The sequence below is a fragment of the Mytilus californianus genome, unplaced genomic scaffold, assembly GCF_021869535.1.
Source record: "Mytilus californianus isolate M0D057914Y unplaced genomic scaffold, xbMytCali1.0.p SCAF_6, whole genome shotgun sequence".
NCBI lineage: Eukaryota > Metazoa > Mollusca > Bivalvia > Mytilida > Mytilidae > Mytilus > Mytilus californianus.
Window position 1 is genome coordinate 100,465,761 of NW_026262712.1, and position 22,049 is coordinate 100,487,809.

The 22,049-nt window shown below is 32.2% G+C and overlaps 1 protein-coding gene across 1 annotated transcript in view; it reads right to left on the minus strand.

The window, feature by feature from the left end:
- The window catches only part of LOC127706689 (hemicentin-1-like), a 78,693-nt gene that overhangs the window by 56,128 nt on the left and 516 nt on the right, over positions 1-22,049 (minus strand). Inside the window, exon 2 of the mRNA XM_052211348.1 lies at positions 6,882-7,121. Within this exon, the coding sequence (XP_052067308.1) occupies positions 6,882-7,121 (240 nt within the window). The remainder of the gene's footprint in view (positions 1-6,881; positions 7,122-22,049) is intronic.

Genomic DNA, 22,049 nt, shown 5'->3' on the forward strand with positions numbered 1-22,049 from the left:
TATGTCTGAATATTTAACTTTAGTGTCTGTATATATATATAGTTGTCACGGAAATCTCTAGAACACTGTAGAAGAGAAACTCATAGAAAATTGTAGAAAGGAATCTTTTAGAACAGTGTAAGAAGTTTGAATCACGCATCTTTTATTATGATCATTCTGGAATCGTTATGTAAGTCAAATAGAAAGTTCTAATCATTCCATCAGTATCTATGATTGTTCCAGTGATTTCTAAACTGCACAGTTACAATATCATTTTGTAAACAACTATAAGACCACATAGAACAAATTAGGCCAACTAAATGAATATGATAGTTACAATATCATAACACCTCCTCCCTTAAAAAAAGTTTGAGTGTAACAAAAACTTTTCATGAATAATATGTACAAAAATACATAGTATGTATACAGTGTTTTAAAAAGATCTATATACAGCATCTGCTATTACATTATCTTTTCCTTTAATATGTTTCACAATAACATCATATTGCTGTAACAATAAACTCCACCTAGTCAACCTTGGGTTTCTTGTTTCTCATTTTATGTATGAAGGTGAGAGGATTATTATCAGTATACACAATAATACGATGCATATAGTGGGATTTAAAAATACATCAAAATGTTATAGTGCAGACAATAGTGCAAAACACCCTTTTTCAATAGTTGAATATTTTTTCTGATGTTTATCATATTCTTAGAAAAATATGATATAGGTTTCTGAACATTATCATCAGTTTCTTGATGTTAAACGGCTCCAACTACATCACGTGCATCAACGGCAATTTTGAATTGTTTTTCAAAGTCTGGAGTGATCAGAACTGGACTATTAATTAAAAGTGATTTGCTATTTTCAAAAGAGTTTTGATAATGATCACTCCAGATAAATTTATAATTTTTCCGGGGACTGGCAAAAATACAAGTACACTTATCATACCATATTTTCATCTTATTCTGAACAGTTTTTAAATTTTTCTGAGCAATTTGACAAGCAGTATACATTTTTTTTTTAAATCTAGATACATAGTCTAGAAGATTCAAGTCAGTGTGTTCCGTAAGCCATTTTTCCTTAACACTTTCAAAGGTCCCCTTACAGTATGACCAAACACCAACTCAAACCAAGGGATTCTTGAACAGCCTCACGGACCGCAAAAAGTAGAAAGTGAACTCCATCATCCCAGTTTCTGTTAAATTGAAGACAAAAAGTTCTAATCATGTTCTTCAATGTTTGATGAAAACGCTCTAAGGCACCTCGAGATTCTGGATGATAAGCACTTGATCTATACTGAGCGATCCCTAATTGGTACACGACTTGCTGAAATAAACCTGAAATAAAGTTTGAACCCTGGTCGTACTAACGTGAAAAATTTGATAGGAGCTTTGACAATAGTTGGTGTCTTGATATTCCTTAACGGAATAGCCTCAGGAAAGCGAGTTGATGTACACATGATCGTCAATAAATACGCATTTCCAGTCTTGGTCTTTGGTAAAGGTCCAACGCAGTCAATTAGTACTCTGCTGAAAGGTTCTGCAAAGGCTGGAACTGGCAGATGTGGTGCTGGTGGTATTTTCTGGTTAGGCTTTTCATCAACCTGGCATATATGGCATGATTTGCAAGGGGGTGTCATGGGCAAGACCAATAACTTCTTGCCTATAAACTTTAATTTTTTAGGCACCACCACTTGGTATAACACTCTCCATTCCTCCTCTAGGGTAGAATCAGGGGGCTTCTACTTCTTCATTAAAATGCCGTCTTGATGGTAGTAGCATTCGCAACTTTGTCTGCTTCCTCCTGTGGTTGAGCCCTCTTGCGGAGCTGAAGAACCTCAGGGTCTTTATTTTGTTCTTCAACAAATTTCCTTCGGTCTAATGAATGGCTGTTAACATCTGTTCATGGCATAATTACATTCGTGTTAGTACTAGGTGGTCTTACTACGGCCTTTTCTGAGCTACCGGGACCTATGTCGGCAAGGAAAGTATCAGAAAGGTCCATGTAATTAAACTGGTCTTCTTGTAAATCATCATTTTGTTGATTTCTTGCCATCGCCCTAGTAACAACATGCTGGATAGAGTTCAGCATCATATTCGGGTGATTTAACATCCACCACCGGTTCACTGGTAACAATTGGTTCAGCAACCCACAACAACAGCGCGTCCAATAACGATTATACCTTAAATTTACTGATGCAGAATATACAAACTCCAGAAAACAAATTTTTCATAAGAGGTGGTAAAGCACAAAACAACTGGATTGAAAATCTCCGGGATCCTATTTAAAAAATATGAAATCCACGGACGCCATACTATTTGACCATGAGTATTTAACTGACCATACGCATGGAAACCATATGTCACTTTCACAATCTTACTTAATCCCAACTATTTACTAAATTTCTTCACGAAAAGAAAAATGAATATAATGTTTCAAACATATATAATTGTAACGAGAGATGAACAATAAAATGGGAAACGGATTCTATCCAAGACACGTAATATAAAATATTAAACTTGTAAGATCAAGATACTTTTCCTTATGATAAGGTTTGGAATGGAATACTTAAATTAAGTAGCCAAACGTTGCTTTTACATGTACAATCTTTTTTTTTTCAGAATTGAAATACAACACTACATATTTATAGTTTATTCGACGTGTTCACATCTTTAGCAACCAAAATCATTATAACAAATAAGTTTGATAAATAAAAAACTATATATTAAAGCTATTTAGTTATCTAACGTACAAACATTACCAGACCAGTTTGGACAAGTAAGAATTACACGAAAATTGATTTCAGCCGTATTTATTCTACAGATATCTAGAATTTATTTCAACCAATGGTTCCATGAGATATGTTGAAGTCATCCATCTAAAATTTTACGGACGCTTTTCCTCGATTTGATCATCACTGAATGAGACTTATCACCGAATTTGTACTTACAATTAGCAAAATGACGGGTACTATCAGTTGAGCAGGAACTATTTACTCTTTCGGGGAATCTGAGATCAACCCCAGTTTGAAATGGGTTTCGTGTTGCTCAGTCTTTATTTTTATATGTAGTGCTTTGTGGACTTGTTTGCGATAGTAAAACCAAGTTTAATGTAGGCCAGGCTTGAGTTGTTTGCGATAGTAAAACCAAGTTTAACTTAGGCTAGGCTTTAATAAACAAAACGATAATCTCCATTCAAATGCAACGTAATCAATACGTTCCATCTTCATTATTATTTTTGTTTCTAATTCTCTTTCTTACAAAATTCCGCGAAACTTGTTCTAGTCTTTGACATAAACATCATGACCTCATAGACTAACGTAAACACCAGTCAATTTATACTTTGCGAGAGCTTCAGAATTATATATATATTTACAAAATAAAGGTTTTCATGTTAAGAAAAATGTGTTTTTTACGTTTATTTTTGAAGGAATTGAATACCTTATAAAATCCGGTATTCAAAATGGCAACTTACCTTAGTTACAGTCATGTAGACCACGGAATTTACTCCCTAAAAAAATATGACGATGAAAAATGAAAATCGTCGTTACAAACAAATTGCGCATTCAAATTATATTTTAGATTAATGTTCAGTTAAAGATACGTTCCTAGTATCTTGTTTTAACTTCAAAATGGATAAACGAAAATAATGCAATCATTCTGGGTATGAAAGCTTCTGGTTTCTTATCCCTTTCGTTTTAAATAGTCAGTATCTATGAAATTCATGTTCAGAGGTAAAAAGTAAAGACTACTAACCTTTCACATGCAGAAATCTTATAGTATAGATGTAAATGGAAAAAAACATGTTTCATATCATTTTCGGCATTCCAATAAAATTGAGAATGGAAATGGGGAATGTGTCAAAAAGACAACAGCTCGACCAAACAGCAAAAATCAGCCGAAGGCCAACAATGGGTCTTCAACACAGCGAGAAAATCCCGCACCCGGAGGCGGGTTTCAGCTGGTTCCTTAACATACATGTGTACTAGTTCAATAAAAATGGACGTCACACTAAACTCCAAAACATATAAATGAACTAAAATTAAAAAACATACAAGACTTACAAAGGCCAGAGGCTCCTGACTTGGGACAGGCGCAAACATGCGGCGGGGTTAAACATGTTTTTTGAGATCTCAAACCCCCCCCCCCCCCCTATACCTCTAGCCAATGTAGAATAATGTATGGAATTAACCAAAAAACCTTATTCTTTTGTCATCGGTTAGAGCAGTGTTCATTAATTACGCCAAAATGTCGATTCACGTCACAAGATTATTTCTATGTGATTATATATAGCGTACGAAGACGCTCATTTTCTTCTATCTTATTCATGCATAGGTTTTCCGATCTATGACAGCCTTATTCAACTATTGCTTCATTTAGGTAAAATAACATTCGTAAATGGTTCCGCGAAACCCTGTGTCTCGCCTGCAATTACTGCAGTCAGTACAGTGTAAAAGTGTTGTTTTGACTGAAAAAGTGAGTCCACTTATCAGTAAAAAACAGAATTTAAAAATCATTCATAAATTTTCTTTAAAGTTATTTCTTAGTCTTGAAGATGAGCTTCTGTTCATGTTTTATAACAATCCATGAAGGTTTACAAATTTTTCATGTCAAAAAAATCTATAACCAGACTGTCTGTATATGTTAATTGTAAAAAACTAAGTCCATCTACCATAAATACTACAAAATAAAAAAAAATATTTTCAAAAGTTTGCTTTAGACATTTTCTCTTAATCTAAAATTGCTTCTGTCAAAGTTTCATTAAATTCTATGAAGAATTGACAAAGTCATTGGTGCGTAACATACTTTAAATTAATACTATATCTACTTGTTAACTGTAAAAATAAAACTCAGTCCGTCTATCAATAAAATACTGGAAAATGAAATAAAAAGTTTTTCTCTGGATTCTGTATATACTAATCATAATCACACTTTTGTCTAAATTTCATAAAATTCGATGAAGGTTGGACAAGGTTATTAATGTCTAAAAAAACTCTTAAACCACAGACTGAAACTAAATGTTGACGACGCCGACGACGGAACCTGTGATCACTATGTATCACTTTCGCGACATAAATGTCGAAGGCTCGACAAAAATCCAATTTTCAGACGATAGCAACGTCCCCTTCGGAAGCAGTATTCTAATTCAATTCATTTCAGTTGCTTTACACGCTCTTTTTCTGATGAATTTTTTAAACGAATTGTTACAATTTCAGAAGTGTCGTTTCCCGAACGAAAGGATTTCTATCTTGAATTGATGAGGCACGGAGGTGGTAATTGTTATTATAGAACTAGTTGAATTTCTCGCAAATTGTTTAATGTTCTCGACTGAAAATTAATCATTGCTAAGTGAAAACAAAGTTATTGATAATCCCTTTATCACTAATCAGTTTATACCTTTTGTAGCATTTTTTTTTAAATGATTTTACATGTTTTGTTGTTTATCATTTATACGTTTTGTATATGTAAGAGAATGATAATCCTTTCTTCATGATTAAGTACGAGCGTTAGCGAGTACTTATTATGATGAATGGGATTATCATTCTCTTACAAACTTAGAATATTGTAAAGTGCTCAAGGCTCAAATGATGTCTTGATTGGTTTTATTCCAGAATTTGTTTCATTGTCAGTGCAATGGTTACTATTAATGGATGACTTCCCTTTTAGGCATTTCATCGATGTATTGGTCTTAGTTATGTTAGGACTTACTTTTGATTTGGGTAATTTCAATAAAAAATTTTAGACATTAGATGACACAAAGTTACAATGAAATTGTAGAAGTTTCCTAATTGTTAGTATGAGTGTAAATTATGTAATATTTTAATGAGAAATTATCTTTTTGTTTATTTACAGTTCAATTTAATAAATTCAAAATCAGAGTGACAACTAAATCGTATTCTACAGCCAATTTTATTTCAGCTCTTTGCATTAAATTCTACTTAATTAACTAAATTTTAAATAGTGAAAGAAATTGCTTTTTATAGGAAATTCAAAAGTATGTACCGGTATTTCGGAAATGACTATTCTTACTTACTGAGAATACAGTAACCTGCGTATTGGTAAGCGTAATACATGTAGGTAAAGATTTAGGTAATATTTAATTTTAATTTTTAAAAGTTTTTGTTTTTGTTTTTCTTCTTGATATTATTTTTTTTTCTTTTTTGTAATTTGAAAGTTCTAAATATTCACATAATAACACAAACGGTATAAACTGTGCTGCACAAGTAAACTTCAAACTTATTTTGATGATTTTTGTTTGTTTCAAAGTTTAACTTTCAATCAGTAAACCTTCTAAATGTGCTCCAGGCAGTTATAACTAATTTTATAGAAATTCTTTGTTTTGAACTGTAAATAGGCCTAAGCAAAAGGATAATCCCTTACTAAGAACATGATTTACATTCATTCTTCACAATTAAGGAACACCAAATTGTACACTTTCATTGGTCGTGAGCACTTTGCTATATTCTAAATAATGTTGTTAGCCTTTTATTGGGGCGCTTCGTCTGACCACATTTATTTACCATGTTTACAATTCATTCTTCTCATTTAAAATTTTAATCGAATATTACAAAAGAGCTTAAATTATAAATATGACTTCTACTACACACTCACGATGTCTGTTGTTTTCGGTAAACACGTTTTATTATTCATTAGAACTTTATTAGTTCAATCCAGGATTATATGAATATGAAAAAGCATTTTTGTCAGACCGATAAATATTCAAATTATACAATAACCAAAATCATTCGTACTTGATAATAAAACTGTGCTTTATCCTTGAAAAATTGGTAACCAATGTTTTGCTGAAAATCGTAAAAACTGTATTTTAATAAGTAATCTTATGATTACGAGGTCCAGTGCAATACAACATAGAACCTTTTGAATTCATTTCAACTCACTTTCAGGATTGAGCCTTGTGGTGTTACCTCCAGGTCCGGTCATGCCGGCCAAGCACCTATAGCTTCCAGAATCTTCTATTTGAAAATTAGATATTGTGAGGGCTCTAGAAGAAGTACCGGAGTACTTCTCACCATCATATATATATTCCCACAATCCAGTCGGGCTGTCAAATTTCTGCCATTTGCTTCCATTTAAAAACTGACAGAGAAGCTGACTTGTTGTACCAACAATTACTGTTTCTGAAAGGGAAAAAGTTGAATGATGTTCACTTGTCAGCCTTAAATATCTATATTGATATTATATATATAGTGGACCCTATTATTACCAAAGACAACATACTTCATGAATACATTCTCTTCGTTTTATTTTTCACGTTTTTAGACTACAGGAGTAGGCATGATCAAATAATTGATAGTTGAGTAAAAAGTCTGAAATGTAAATATAAATAAAAGGAGAGTTGGAATACACGACAACATGACTGCAACCGATTGATTAAAAAGAACAATTACAATCTGTACACTAAGCATAGCTAGTGTTCAGTATAGGTAAACAAAATGTGAGTCTATTGTCATGTTGTAAAAATGCTTGAAATTGTAAGTTTTAGCATTTGCTACTTTTTATGTCGTGTTTGGTATCAACAGTAATTATTTCGCATAAGTAGATAAGTTTCAATATTTTTATTGAGCAAAAAGTGCATTTTGTTCGTGAAACAAGATTTTGAACTATTTTGCAAAGAATTTTTATAAGAGACATTTATTAATCGTTTAAACGTTACTAGGAAATATTTATGGATTAAGATTAAGATTGGGTCGTCAGAATACTTTTTGACATCAATGTTCATCAATTTAATTTATTTGTTAACACACCAACTGTATATAGATTGAATAATGTCAATTAATACTTGATTTAATCTGCTTTTGATATATTTCATTGTTTGAAAACTATTTGTTTATAAGAACCTTTTTCCATTTTCATTTGTCAAAACGTTTCTATGATCATATGTTTTATAAAGGTTAATTTTGAAAAAAAAGTAAGAAAGAGAGAGAATCATGTGACGCATCAGTTCGCCCCGCTCTCGATCTGCGAGTAGCGGCGGGTTAATGTATGTTGCCATGATTACTGTTTTGTAAATATGTTTTATGAACTGACTATATATATATGTTCGATGGAAAAATAAAGTATGTGAACATTCATGTATCCAGTCTCCTGTATTGATATACAACAACTACCGGTTATGGAACCTTTGTCATCTGAAATTGGACTAAGTTTGTTGGATTGTAAAACACTGCTATTCATCTATGATGGAATGGATTTACCAGAAACGAAACCTACCAACAAAACAAACACAGTTTATAATCAAGAATTTAAATTACGCCAAACAAGGATTTTCTAATCACGTCAAATTATAAACAATGGATTTTTTAGGCGTGTCAAATGGCGGAGGACGAGTGCCGATCCTGTGTTTACCTTTCGCTGCCAAGATGAGAGTCCCCATTGAAGAACTTTATACCAGTTATTCGAAATTTGTTTCCAGAATCACTTATTCAATATGGACATACCTTTTGACGAAGCGACCATAAACACGATCAACGAACAGCGACTTATGACGAATATCGAAACAACATGACATTTCTCGATCATGACTAGGAAGAACATAAGATTAACCGCTTGTAATTTATTTCTAAAGTGGATGTGACCACTTATATTCGCAGTATGGTGGATTTCTACCATGGATGTGATGTATTGTATGCAGAGAAGACGGTTGGAATTCAATTGTGAAATGATATTCTATTTGAAATTACTGACACTTGTATTGAACTTCAGTTTGAACTTATATTACATTTGCTTTCTAATTTATATTTTATTTTACACTTGCATATTTTATTGTTTTTGATTGAACGATTTCGTATCTAGTTGAAGTCTAATAGCCGGTCTGTTGTTTATTTTTCTTGATGTTTATATTGCTAAACGTAGTCTGTACAACTACAAAAAAATTAAAATCTCAGTCAAAATCAATATAAATTTGTAAGCAACATATTTTTTTTATTTTAATTCATGAAGACGAGCGATTTAAAACGCATGATCACGCACCTTGTAATCTACGAAAACATAAAAACTGGATATCGTTGGTATTTGTCACAAAGCTAATTAAGGCAATTGACATGTTATCCAAAGCTAAGGAAGGCATTCTGATAACTTTGACCAAGATATTGTTCTATTGAAAGTGCAAACGGTATTCTGTCCGGGTTGAAATTTTAAGGAGGTTATAGGGGGCCTTCCTTAGATGAATTTCGAACCTCAACGGACCAAAACCTAGCATTAAATAGACGATGTTTTATTTTTGTATATTACTTTGTTTTTATTTTCGTGTAAAATGGTTCTCACTTAAGTTTACGAATTTGAGGTTCGTCCGCATGATCTATTTTTTTTTAAATTAAAACGCAAGATTATAAAAATTGAGAAATGTTTATGTCAAATGTAAATGTTCATGTAAAAATATATACAGCTTCGAGGTCCGAATTTGGTCGTGTTTGGTATCAAAAGTAATTATTCCGCATAAGTAGATAAGTTTCAATATTTTTATTGAGCAAAAAGTGCATTTTGTTCGGGAAACAAGATTTTGAACTATTTTGCAAAGAATTTTTATAAGAGACATTTATTAATCGTGTTTGCGTTACTAGGAAATATTTCTGGATTAAGATTAATTTTGTGTCGTCAGAATACTTTTTGACAACAATGGTCATCAATTTAAGTTATTTGTCAATATACCAATTGTATATAGATGGAATAATGTCAATTAACACTTGATTTAATCTGCTTTTGATATATTTCATTGTTTGGAAACTATTTGTTTAGAAGTACCTTTTTCCATTTTTATTGGTCAAAACGTTTCTATGATCATATGTTTTATAAAGTTTTATTTTGAAAAAAAAAGAGAGAAAGAGAGAGAACCATGTGACGCATCGGTTCGCCCCGCTCTCGATCTGCGAGTAGCGGCGGGTTAATGTATGTTGCCATGATTACTGTTTTGTAAATATGTTTTATGAACTGACTGTATATATGTTCGATGGAAAAATAAAGTATGTGAACGTTCATGTATCCAGTCTCCTGTATTGATATACAACAACTACCGGTTATGGAACCTTTGTCATCTGAAATTGGACTAAGTTCGTTGGATTGTAAAACACTGCCATTTATATATGATGGAATGGATTTACCAGAAACGAAACCTACCAACAAAACAAACACAGTTTATAACCAAGAATTTATATTACGCCAAACAAGGATAGTCTAATCACGTCAAATGGTAAACAATGGATTTTTTAAGCATGTCACTATTTCCCAGAGGCTATCAATTATCTGCCAATAACATAATTCCCCAATTCATACAAAAACAATCAAGACACATCAAGTATAACAAATTAAAGCAAACTCCGCCGAGTTTCATGACTTGATGGCGTATGAACATGTGGATGTGTTAAATCAAGGATTTTACTACAATGATAAATCATTACGTCACTCTTTTATACGATAAACAACACAGGTTCAAGGAAACCATATATAAACAAATCCGTATCAAAGAAGAAATACTAAAACCAATAAATCGAGAATAGTGAAAGTGACGCCACCCATATTTGAACGTGTCTGATTTTAGTGGTAATACGCAATGTGTATACGCTTCATAACATTTGGTCAAGGCAAACTAAAGTTAGAGAACGGAAACAAATTTTGGGACGTACTTTGTTATCATAACAAGTGTATTTGTGTTATAAATAATGTTGTATATTGATATCAGTTTTTTCATATGAATATAATAAGTTGTTTTTATGTGAAATATATTAAATGATAATCGGGATCTTCACAAAGAATATGAGCTTCATAAGTTTACGGTTACTAAAACATTTGTCAACAACAATACAAAGTGCCAATATTTCTTCTTTTTTGTAATATTCGTGTACTGGCCTCATAATAGACTACGTTTTATACCTTAAGATGGATTTTTAAAAAAATTTGGTTCATGTTATATGTTTCGGAGATTAGTGTGACATCCATTTTAGCTGAACTAGACTGTATACATTTGTTTTAGGGGCCAGCTGAAAACCGCCTCCGGGTGCGGGATTTTCTCGCTGTGTTGAAGACCCATTTGTGGCCTTAGGCCGTTTTTCTGCTCTTTGGTCGGGTTGTTGTCTCTTTGACACATTCCCCGTTTCCATTTTCAATTTTATTTCAGACATAAAAGTGAAGGAATTAAGGTTTCAAATTGACGTGTTTGTTGTATTTATCCACCTTTTCCCTGATTATTCTTTTGGTACCTCAGGATGAATAATTTTTAAAAAAATGAGAGCTCTATAAGTCTGTTTGTCTATAACAATAAAATGTGCCAATATTTCTTTTTTATTAATAGTCTTGTACTTGCCTGATAATTGAGTATGTGTGTTTACCTTGTTAGGCATAAAAGGGAAGAAATTTAAAATTTGTTGTCGCATCAACAAAAGGTGCCTATATTTTCCATTTTGTTAGAATATTATACAAAGGCATTAAAATTCTGTTCTTTTTGTACCTAAGGATGAATAGGTTAACACAACTTGAGTGCTCTTTACGGTTACTAATATTTATGTCGATAACAATGAAAATTGCCAATAGTTTTTTTTTTTTTTTTTTTCTTTTTTTTTTGTATAATAAAAGCTTGTACTGGCCTGATAAATTATCTTTTTGTACCTTAGGATGGATTGTTATGCATAAAAGGGAAGGAATTATTTTGACGGATTTTTCAAAGTTATAAAAAGCAATTTCTGTGGTCTGAAGAGATGAACAGGTTTAATGAAATTGACGTTATACATCGCATATCGAGGTCGACCAACACAATCATTGTTAAATGCAGTAAACCACGAACTACAGAAAATATTTTGAAGTAAATGTATGGTCTAAAAACAAAATTTCATAGATTAAATGATGTCGTCTGTTTTATATTAAGTCTTGAAGCATTGCCTAGTTAAATCTACCGTAATGAATATTGTTGGCAACATATTAAACTTGTTTTTAAGCTTTGCAGTATTCAATTACCCAATAATTTCTGAAAATATTTTTTAGCGATACTTTACTAATTTATCATTTGTAACATATGATCAATAAGTCATTATAAATAAAGAAAATAAAAGTGTTAAATGTTATTGAAATCAAGATTAACATATTTCATTAGAATCGGATAGAAAGTTATATATATAGTTGCTTTATATTCAAACTTTAAAACTAAAAATATTTCTAACAAGAATAAAAGGGTATTTGTAATTTTCACAAATAGTAAATGGGAAGAGTAAACGCGCGTTTTCTAAGTGCACGTACCATTAAAAATGTCAAATCTGAAGTAAACGCCCGTTAACTTCTGACTAAACGGACACAGAGTAAACGCGCGTTTCCATTTTGACCGCGTTAACGTAGGTATAGTAAACGCGAAAATTGGAGCAAACAAACGAAATACGTGCACGCGGCGTTAATGTGCGTTTACTTTATGTTATGCTTGGTCTGTACCCAACTGTATATCTACATAGTCATTTAACATGATTTCAATAATTATCTAGATATATCTTTTGATCATTTTGGATCGATAAGCAATATCTAAACAGTTTAACACCAAATTAACAAAAAACAAATTCTCACACATGCAGTTTCAATGGTAACAGCAGCCATTTTGAAATTTCGAAGACCTTACTGCACATGTATACACAGCAGGTTACATTTCTGTAAATTTGAATTAAGCAGTTTGTTTAAAAGTCGCCGGTTAACATAGCAGAATATTGTTTCCATTTCTAAAAACAGCCTAACTATGTGGTATGGGGTTTGCTCATTGTTGAAGGTCGTACGGTGACATGTAATTGTTATTTTCTATGTCATTTGGTCTATAGTGACTAGTTGACTCATTGGCAATCATACCACATCTTCTTATTTCTACATAAAGACCGCAATACGATTTTTTTTCCGGAAATTAATTCGTACAATGCATCAGAGTAAAATTGCAATCGTATTTTATTTTATTTACACAATTGACTGGCGTTTTTATAACAATAACACGTACTATGTGATATTTTCAAGTGTACGAAATAAACAATAAAAAGATATGAACATAAAAATACAACCACGAAATGAATAGAGAAGACAGATTTATTATCGTCCACGGGCCACAATTTGAAACCAAGCAATTCTTAAGAATAGCACATGAATGCATCACCCATTTCTCAAATCACGCATTGAGTGTCTAATACATTTCTTACTTTACTTTGCATACAATCCACAAAAGGAGACAGAATTGAGCAAACTGGTTTTTATGACATTTCAAAACAATCAAAGTTACTATTTTATTCCGATACTTCAGAAGAAAACATATGTCACAATTCCCATAGACGGTTTTATTTCAAGTACATACTACAAGCACAAGAAATAAAAACAAATACATCCAATTTGTAATACACACAAGTCAAAAGAAACAAGTTTATAAATAAACTGTTATCACAGAGATATGTCTCGCCTTTTTGTAATTTTGATAATGCAAATGTTGAAATTAAAATTGCAATACTTTAACATGTAAGTAATGCAAATATTCAAAGTCGATGAACCATGACTGAAGGTACATGGCTTAACAATTTCCATGGAATGAGATGTGCTAATGCTAATACAACTGCATACCAAATACCATTGACTTATTATAAGTCGTTCCCTCTAAACAAACCTAAACACAAACATTAACTTGTAAACTATGTAAAAGTTTCAAAGTCAATGAACCATGATCAGGGGTGGGGCTATATAATCTCCATAGAAACGATACTTGCAAATGCCAATAAATTTGCATACCAAATATCAATGACTTAACATTAGCAGTTCATCTTAAACTGATCTAATTACAAACTAATACATGTAAACTAAGCAAAAGTTTCAAAGTAAATAGACCATGACTGAGGGGCGGGGCCAAATATTCTCCATGGAAATGAGATGTGCTAATGCTTATACAACTGAACACCAATTAACATTGGCCTATCACTAATAGTTCCCCTTGAACTGACCTAATCACAAACAAATACATGTATACTTAGCAAAATTTTCAAAATCTATAGACCATGACTAAGGGGGCGGAGCCAAATAATTTCCATGGAAATGAGATATGCCCATGCTTATACAACTGCATACCAAATATCATTGACCAATCACTAATGGTTCCCCATAAATTGACTTAATCAGAAACTAATACATGTTAACTATAAAAAGTTTCAAAGTCAATAGACCTTGACTGAGGGGGCGGGGCCAAATAATCTCCATGGTAATGAGATGTGCCAATGCTAATACAACTGCATACCAAATATCATTGACCTACCACTAGTGGTTCACCATGAACTAGACCTAATCACAAACTAATCCGCCGACGCCGGAAACAGCATACCTATGTCTCGCTTTTTGACTCCGTCAAGGCGAGACAAAATGCTATTTTGGTTATCATGGTTGGATTGTTGTCTCTCTTGCGTATACCCAACATCTCTTTAAATGAACTGAATATTTCCGTGGTCAAATATATCGAAGGTCTTCAATACACATTAACGACTGTCGATTAAATCATGATACTATGTATTAAATATGCAGGTTAATTATTACTATCCGGTCCAACTGCTGTCGAGATGTTTATGTTTTTCAGTAGTGGTTATTGTTAGCTTTAGGATAGAGGTTGGCGTTTTCATTAGTAAATTTCTTTTGCTTGTACTTGTTTGAGTAAATACTAATCAAGATATCTGCCATCGTTTGTTAGCCTTCCATTTAAGAGTAGATGCAACGTTTTATTGGTTTTTACTGACAGTAGTATGGTCTTTTCATCGAGTCTGCTATGAAAATTTCCTGTTCTGATATTCGTGGTACATTACTGGTTGACTTGGTTAGGAATGGGTTGTTTGTAAGGATAATATGTTTCCTTCTCTGGTGGTTTTATCATGAACATATGCTAGACCATATTTTACTGTAACATCTAATAGTGCTTGTTTGACATCTCTCTATGATGCATATGTTTCAATATCCATGTCTGACCAATTTATATCTGGGCAATTGAAATCTCCAGTCAATATGATGTGTTTATGATTGTCTGTTGTTATTTTCTTTACTGATGCTTTTGGGCTTTCTATGTTTTTTTTTTATATTTCTATGAACCATGTAGTATGAGAAGAAATGTAGTTCTTTCTTGTTTTTCAATTTGATTTTTGTTATTCTATTCAGTCAGTGACATACTCTGGTTTTTTTAATGTTGATATAAGATCATCTTGAATTTCAACGATTACGCCTTCCCAAGAGTACCTCCGTCGTTTTTATAGTATTCTGGGAATACTTCAAGTGTGTCCTTTTTTGTGATTTACCAAGTTGTATTCCTAATAGTTATGACTCCTTCCCGCAGATTTAAGCTGGCTTTATGTAGCTTATGTAAGCAGCAAGTTTTTCTTTTTTGTCGACTACACTTATGTAATTTACAGTCATTATTCGCAGGTTTTCTTTAGGCGATATGTTAATCACATTTTAGTTGGTTGATTTTGTTCATTTTGTTGTTAGTGTTTCTTTGGTTGGTACGAGTATTCGAGCTACTAGTGTGATTTTGACTGGATAGTAAATGTTGATCTGCTTAGCGGTGAAACAGGTTTGACGTGTTCAGTTTAAAACTGTGGTATGTTATAAATGAATTAATATTTATGGTATCGCATTTGCAGCACATCTATTGTACATTGGATCTTTGTAGCAATTTATAATTATATGTGCAGAGCTCAATACATGATCATTGGTGACAAATACTGCATTTTGTCACAACAGACTCCCTCACATGACCAAGTCACGTGACTGTTGCAAACACCACAAGGGTTCACTGCGGTATGTCTCTGATGAGGACCAGGATTGAGGTGAATATTACCTGCTATCATCAGTGTTAATTACAGACATGATTTGATCTTTGTTTTATTACTTTTAACTGGTACAATGTATTGATCTTTTTAGTTGATTTGTCCGTGTTTGTATAAATATGAAATGAAATAAGCACCAAAATAAACACAAAATTTCAAGTTTAGCGCTTTCATCCTTCATACAGTTGGAAAGCAGGTCACGGTTTGACCCCAAGTCTATCAGCAACAATAGAGTCACGTGATCTTGAAAATTCAGTAAAACTACGGATGAGACAAACCTCATTTTTACTCACTGAAATACCACTGTCATGAAAAAAATTTCTTGATCAAAATAATCTTGAATATACATAGTTTTAGCTTGTCAAAACTTACACATCAACTAAAAGTACTTCTTTCTTAATTCTATCTTCAAACTTGAAAATTGCGTGAAAATTGTCAAGTCTCAAGATCGAAAAATCTAAATATTTTCGAGGAAACTAAAAATGATGGGCTGAATTTAAATTTAATAAAGCATCTCTTTAAGACAAACACTCGATATGAATATCTAGGCAATAGAGTTTTGGATACGCAAACGTCAAGTTATTTTCAACATGAAGCGGTGGTTTTTTGACAGATTTGTGCAAGTGGTTATCTCCCCTTGATATCACCTGTCAAAAATAAAAACCAAGCAAAATGAATAAAAAGGAGTATAGTTTACAAAAAGATACTTCCCTACTTTTCAGAGAAGGATTAGAGGTAAAAATTAAAAGACAATATATCGGTGAAAATTACGAAATGTCACCTAGAAACCTTGTTGAATTGATAAACATGTAAATTAGCTCTGGCTGATGAAATTTACTTTGAAATTTTTATAATGGGATATAAGATCACTCATAGTAGATTTATTTTTTAAATACATCTAACAATGTTTAATGCAATATAAAAACATACTTTGTACAATTTAAATATTTCTGAAATAAAAACAACAAATAATACTGACCATTTAAATTTCATATTCTAAAAAGTTGGACCCAGAGTCACAATTGTTTCTTCAAAGTAAAAAAGCCTTTGACCTCCATCCTATGTTTCTTAGTCGAACAGTAAAATACTGCCGAGAAAATATCCTACAGAAAAAGGATAAGTTTACCAAAAATATTGACAGGAATTCTGTAAAAAATAATACTTAAAATTATAAGTGACATAATTTTGAATTTTAAAATCTTTATTATAGTTAACTTCAATTATTAGAATAGCTAGCACAGCTAAGTAGCCCTTGCCAAATTTATCAGGGTATTTTATAGATTATGAAAATGAAATGGAAAAAAAAATGAGGCTTCTACTCAGATTGCTGTATCTGTATCAGCTGGTATAAATATTTATAAACAAAGTATTGTATACTTTTACCTTAATAATTGGATATTTATATCACAAATGACTGGGAAAAATCTTGTGCCTTTTACTTAATGATTGTAACGTGAGGGTACCCAAATTGCACCTATTTTGAAGGTTTTTCCACCTACGTTTATTTATGATCGAGACAAAAGTTTCCATTCTGTCTTTATTTTGTAGATGTATCTTTTTTTACTCTACAGTTCCACCAATTTAGTTTTGAATCCATATTGAATCATATAAAAATGGGTTTGAACAGACCTCAAAACGATCAATGGTTCTGTAATGAGGAGTACCCAAATTGCATCCATGCTTAAATTCACATCCTTAAAAGTCGAATAACAGATATTTTGTTTTATTTCTTTAAATATTTAGAACAATTTGACACTAGTCCATGCTTACTATTCATTCTTTAAGAAATGAATGCTTCTAACATATTTTATTTGCTAATTCCTTCCTTCCTTCCTTTCTTCCTTCCTTCATTCCTTCATTCCTTCCTTCCTTCATTCATTCATTCATTCATTCATTCATTCATTCATTCATTCATTCATTCATTCATTCATTCATTCATTCATTCATTCATTCATATAGTTCAATCGTTTGATATCCCCATGTCCGTACTGACGTTTAGGATTTCAATGAACGTAATCTATGTATTACTGGTAAATATTAAGTCAAGAATTTCTTTACCACAAATGACATAAAATCTTTCATCATATATTTAGTAATAAATACAGTAGTTTTGAATATTTGATAAATAACCTGCTGTTTAATCCGTATCACTCAACTATGTTGAGCACCCTTTTTCACACCACTTTATTGCATGTCTACCCTTTTTCACATCCCTTTATCGCACCCCTACTCGGATTTCACGTTCGTATTCTATACGGAGTCTCTCGGACAGTTTCGGATCAGCAGACGACATTGACGGCCATCATGGCAAGGCCACGGAGCCCACACAGCATTCAAATGGGCGAAGAAGTGATGAATCGTTTAGCTCAGGATGTATTAGAGCCGGAAGATCGAATTGAGAAACGCGATTGTGCTGCTGAGCAGATGACAACAGATAAGTACATCGACCAAATGAAAAATAAGAACACAATGATATCCAGTGCCTTCAATACTGAATGGTGCTTCTGTGAAGGGGAATATCATAATTAATTATAGAAATCCGGTTGAGGAAAAAGAAAATAGTCAGCGACAAACCTTGAAAAAAACGGAAATGGGTCATTCATGACAGTAGTGATTCCGACTAAATTTACATGAAATCCGATGTTTGTTAAACTTTAAATTTTGATATTTTAAAAGTGCACAATTTACTCACCAGTCTCTAGGTAGTCTCTTGTTTATTACAGTATACTTGTTATTAAATTGTTGGTTTATTGTTACTATTTTTTTTTTATTAACAGGTTTTATTCAGAATGTCTTTTATATAATACAACATTACTAAAGGAGAATAAAAAAAACTCGATGAAATACCATACAAAACACACACAAACAACAAAAAAATACAATAAACAAAATAATTCTATGGACAACAGAACCTAAATTGTAAGGTAACCCAGGTGCTTCGGATGAATAAGCAGTTCCTATATATGATAAAGCTTATAAATCATGGCAAAAATAAATCTGAAGGTAACCCAGGTGCTTTGGATCAGTAAGCAGTTCCTATACTCTCCTATACTCTCCTGTTTAAAAAGATGATAAAGCGTATAAAACATGGCAAAATCCGTATCACATCCCGCATAACCCTCGACCAATATCATCCCTAGGGCCTGAAGGCCCTCGGGCTGATATTGGTATCTCGGGATGATACGGCATGTGATCCGGATTTTGCCATGTATTATTCTCTATTTACCAAATTCTATCGTATATACCACAATTTAGTTTAAAAGTTTGTCTGTACCAGTAGAAGACTTATTACAAACGGGAAAGGACATCCTAATGTTTACGGTGATGTTGTTTACCGAGCCCGTAAATTTAGATACCATCTGGAAAAACTTATCGATCCTTAAAATAAACTTATTCAAAAAGGTTACCAATTCAACAGTGTAATAAGATCTTAGATTATTGTTCTTATCGGTATACATATTTACTTTGTTATCAATAATTCGAATCCAACTAAATATTATTGTCAAACCAATATGTACATTCATATGTACATTTATGGTCCTGCAATCTGTAGAAACCTATGTTTTGGCATTGCACAAGGTCATGTTTTCCCTGTCTGTTAATGACTTCTTAACACTAAATCCATTGCAGTTGGATGCTTATTGATATTGTATTCTTGGATACATATTTTTTATTATTAGTTGTTATATTCGCTTTGAAATAGCTTTCAGTAACTGCGAGTACTCTCTTTGTGTCTTTTGTGTTTTAAGTTGTTTTTGTGCTTTGTGTCGATCTGATAAGTTAAGCCCTACTAAGCTTATTTTTATAGTTTGTTCTTATGCTGTGGCGACACTACTTTCCCAGGTTAGGGGAGGCTCGATAACATGTTCATCTCCGCCACATTCTGTATGTGCTTATCCCAAGTCAGGAGCCTGTAATCCAGGGGTTGCCGTTTGTTTTTGTATATCAAATTTGTTTTTGTTTATTATTTTGAACATAAATCAGGCCGTTAGTTTTCTCGTTTTAATTGTTTTACATTTGTCACTTCGGGGTCTTTTATAGCTTGCTATGCGGTATGGGTTTTAATCATTATTGAAAGCCGTGCGGTGACATATTGTTGCTAATCGTCTACGTCATTTGGTCTCTGTTAGATAACTAGTTCAAAATCCAATTTCAAATTGTAAGTAAACCATGCTATCCCAGACTTAAATATCAATTAATCCGACAGATTTTGTGAAAGACGTACAATAAACTAATCATAGATACCAAGATGAAAATTTTGTACACAGGTTTCGTCTACAAAAGAGTCATCAGTGAAACTCAAATCAAAAAGTTAAAAAGGCCAAAAAAAAGTACGAAGTTGAAAAGTATTTAACAAAAGCAGTATTATACAACACCACAACCTTGTGTATACAAGACCGCAAGTGTTAAATAAAATAACTGGCTAGCAGTAATATTTGTATTAAACTGTTTCAAATGAGGTCAATGTTACATGTAGTAGTGATCATGACAACATAAGTCAGATAATTAACATAAAATATTAGTTATAATAAAAAATGTTTTTGTAAATTATAAATATCTTTATGTTGTTTTAATAAGTCACGCACAGTCTTCTTAATTTCTTTTTCAAATAAACGTGTATATCCGAAAAAGTTCCTTTTACTTTAACTGGGTGACTTAATTTAAAAGGTATGGATTGGCTAATTTTGTTGGTATGCTTCCCCAACGCTTTCGTATTTAACCTTTGTTCATATTAAAGTTATTGATGTGTTATATATAAAGAAGACAAAATCTTTGTGGATGATATTTAAAGTTCCAAGTGGTGAAGTTGAAATCATCCCTCCGTAAGTTTTACGGGCGCCATCACGAGTTGGTTGTTTGAGATGATAGCGGATATGTTCCTAATGACGTCGTAACTACAATCCCGTCCCCTTTTCCCGAATAGACTTATTACCGGGTTTGTACTAACATAAGCAACACGACGGGTGATACATGTGGAGCAGGATCTCCTTACCCTTCTGGATCACCTGAGATCACCCCCCGTTTTTGGTAAGATTAGTGTTGCTCAGTCTTGAGTTTTTTGTGTTGTGTTTTGTGTATTATTGTTTGTCTGTTGGTCTTTTTCTTTTTTAGTCATGGCGTTGTCAGTTTGTTTTCGACTTGTGATTTTTAATGGCCCTCTGGTATCTTTCGCCACTCTTTATAAATCCATATGAAACTTCAATTTAAAAAGAAGTTAAATATGTTTTATATACTTGAATGGCTAAGTTTTACTATAAAACAAGTACTAGTGTACTAGAACTTTTTTGTAAAAGAAAATCCTTTATATCATCAAAATCTCAACACTGATTTAAAAAAAAAAACAAATAAAAAACATACAGATATAATTTAAATTCGAATTCTAATAAGCTTAAAACAAACAAGACTCTCGTGAAAACAAGCAAAATTTTGAAATTGAAGATTTCAACTTCGATAGAACATTATATTTCCCATTGGTATTTCTGTAACATGTCACCAGGTTAATTTGGACTTACATTTTTATTTTATCCTTTTATTGAGAAATTGAGTTTTTAGAAAATAAGGCCGTGCTTAAAAAAATTGACCTATAATTGTTTACTTTTACACATTGTGACTTGAATGGATAGTTGTCTCATTGGCACTCATACCACATCTTCTTATATTGTTTTTTTACAAATTTAAAAATTTACAAGTTAAGACAAGTTATGTATCATCTTAACAAGTGATATTTGATGTTAAGATATTTGTGACAGATTTTTTTATTTTGTGAAGTAACTGATATTGATATGAGAAACTTCAATCCTTTATTCATACTAAAGGTGTAAAAATAATGTTAAGGGGAAAAAATGTAATAATGAGATTATATGAGTAATAATTGTGAATATCTCTCATATTTTTTAATGTGAAAGCTGTCACATATGGCTAAAGGTTATGAGATGTCATTTTAATCAGAGTATTGCTACATTACAAACTTGTCATGTTAATTGAGCATTGTCTCTTTTCAATATTTAGTATAAATATTGTTTATGAAATATGTTGAAATTAGAACATCAAAATAGAACACACAGAGTAGGATAACAACATACGTAGTATTGTACTATTACAGTAGGAGTCATATTGTATCGACAATAACCATTGTATGAAAGTTCGGCTTGGAATTCAATGATAAAACTTGAATGTGTTGGATATTCGTGAACTGCACCTACTAATTTCTGTCAGTGGTACCTTAAAGACTGAAATGTTTTTCTGATAAAT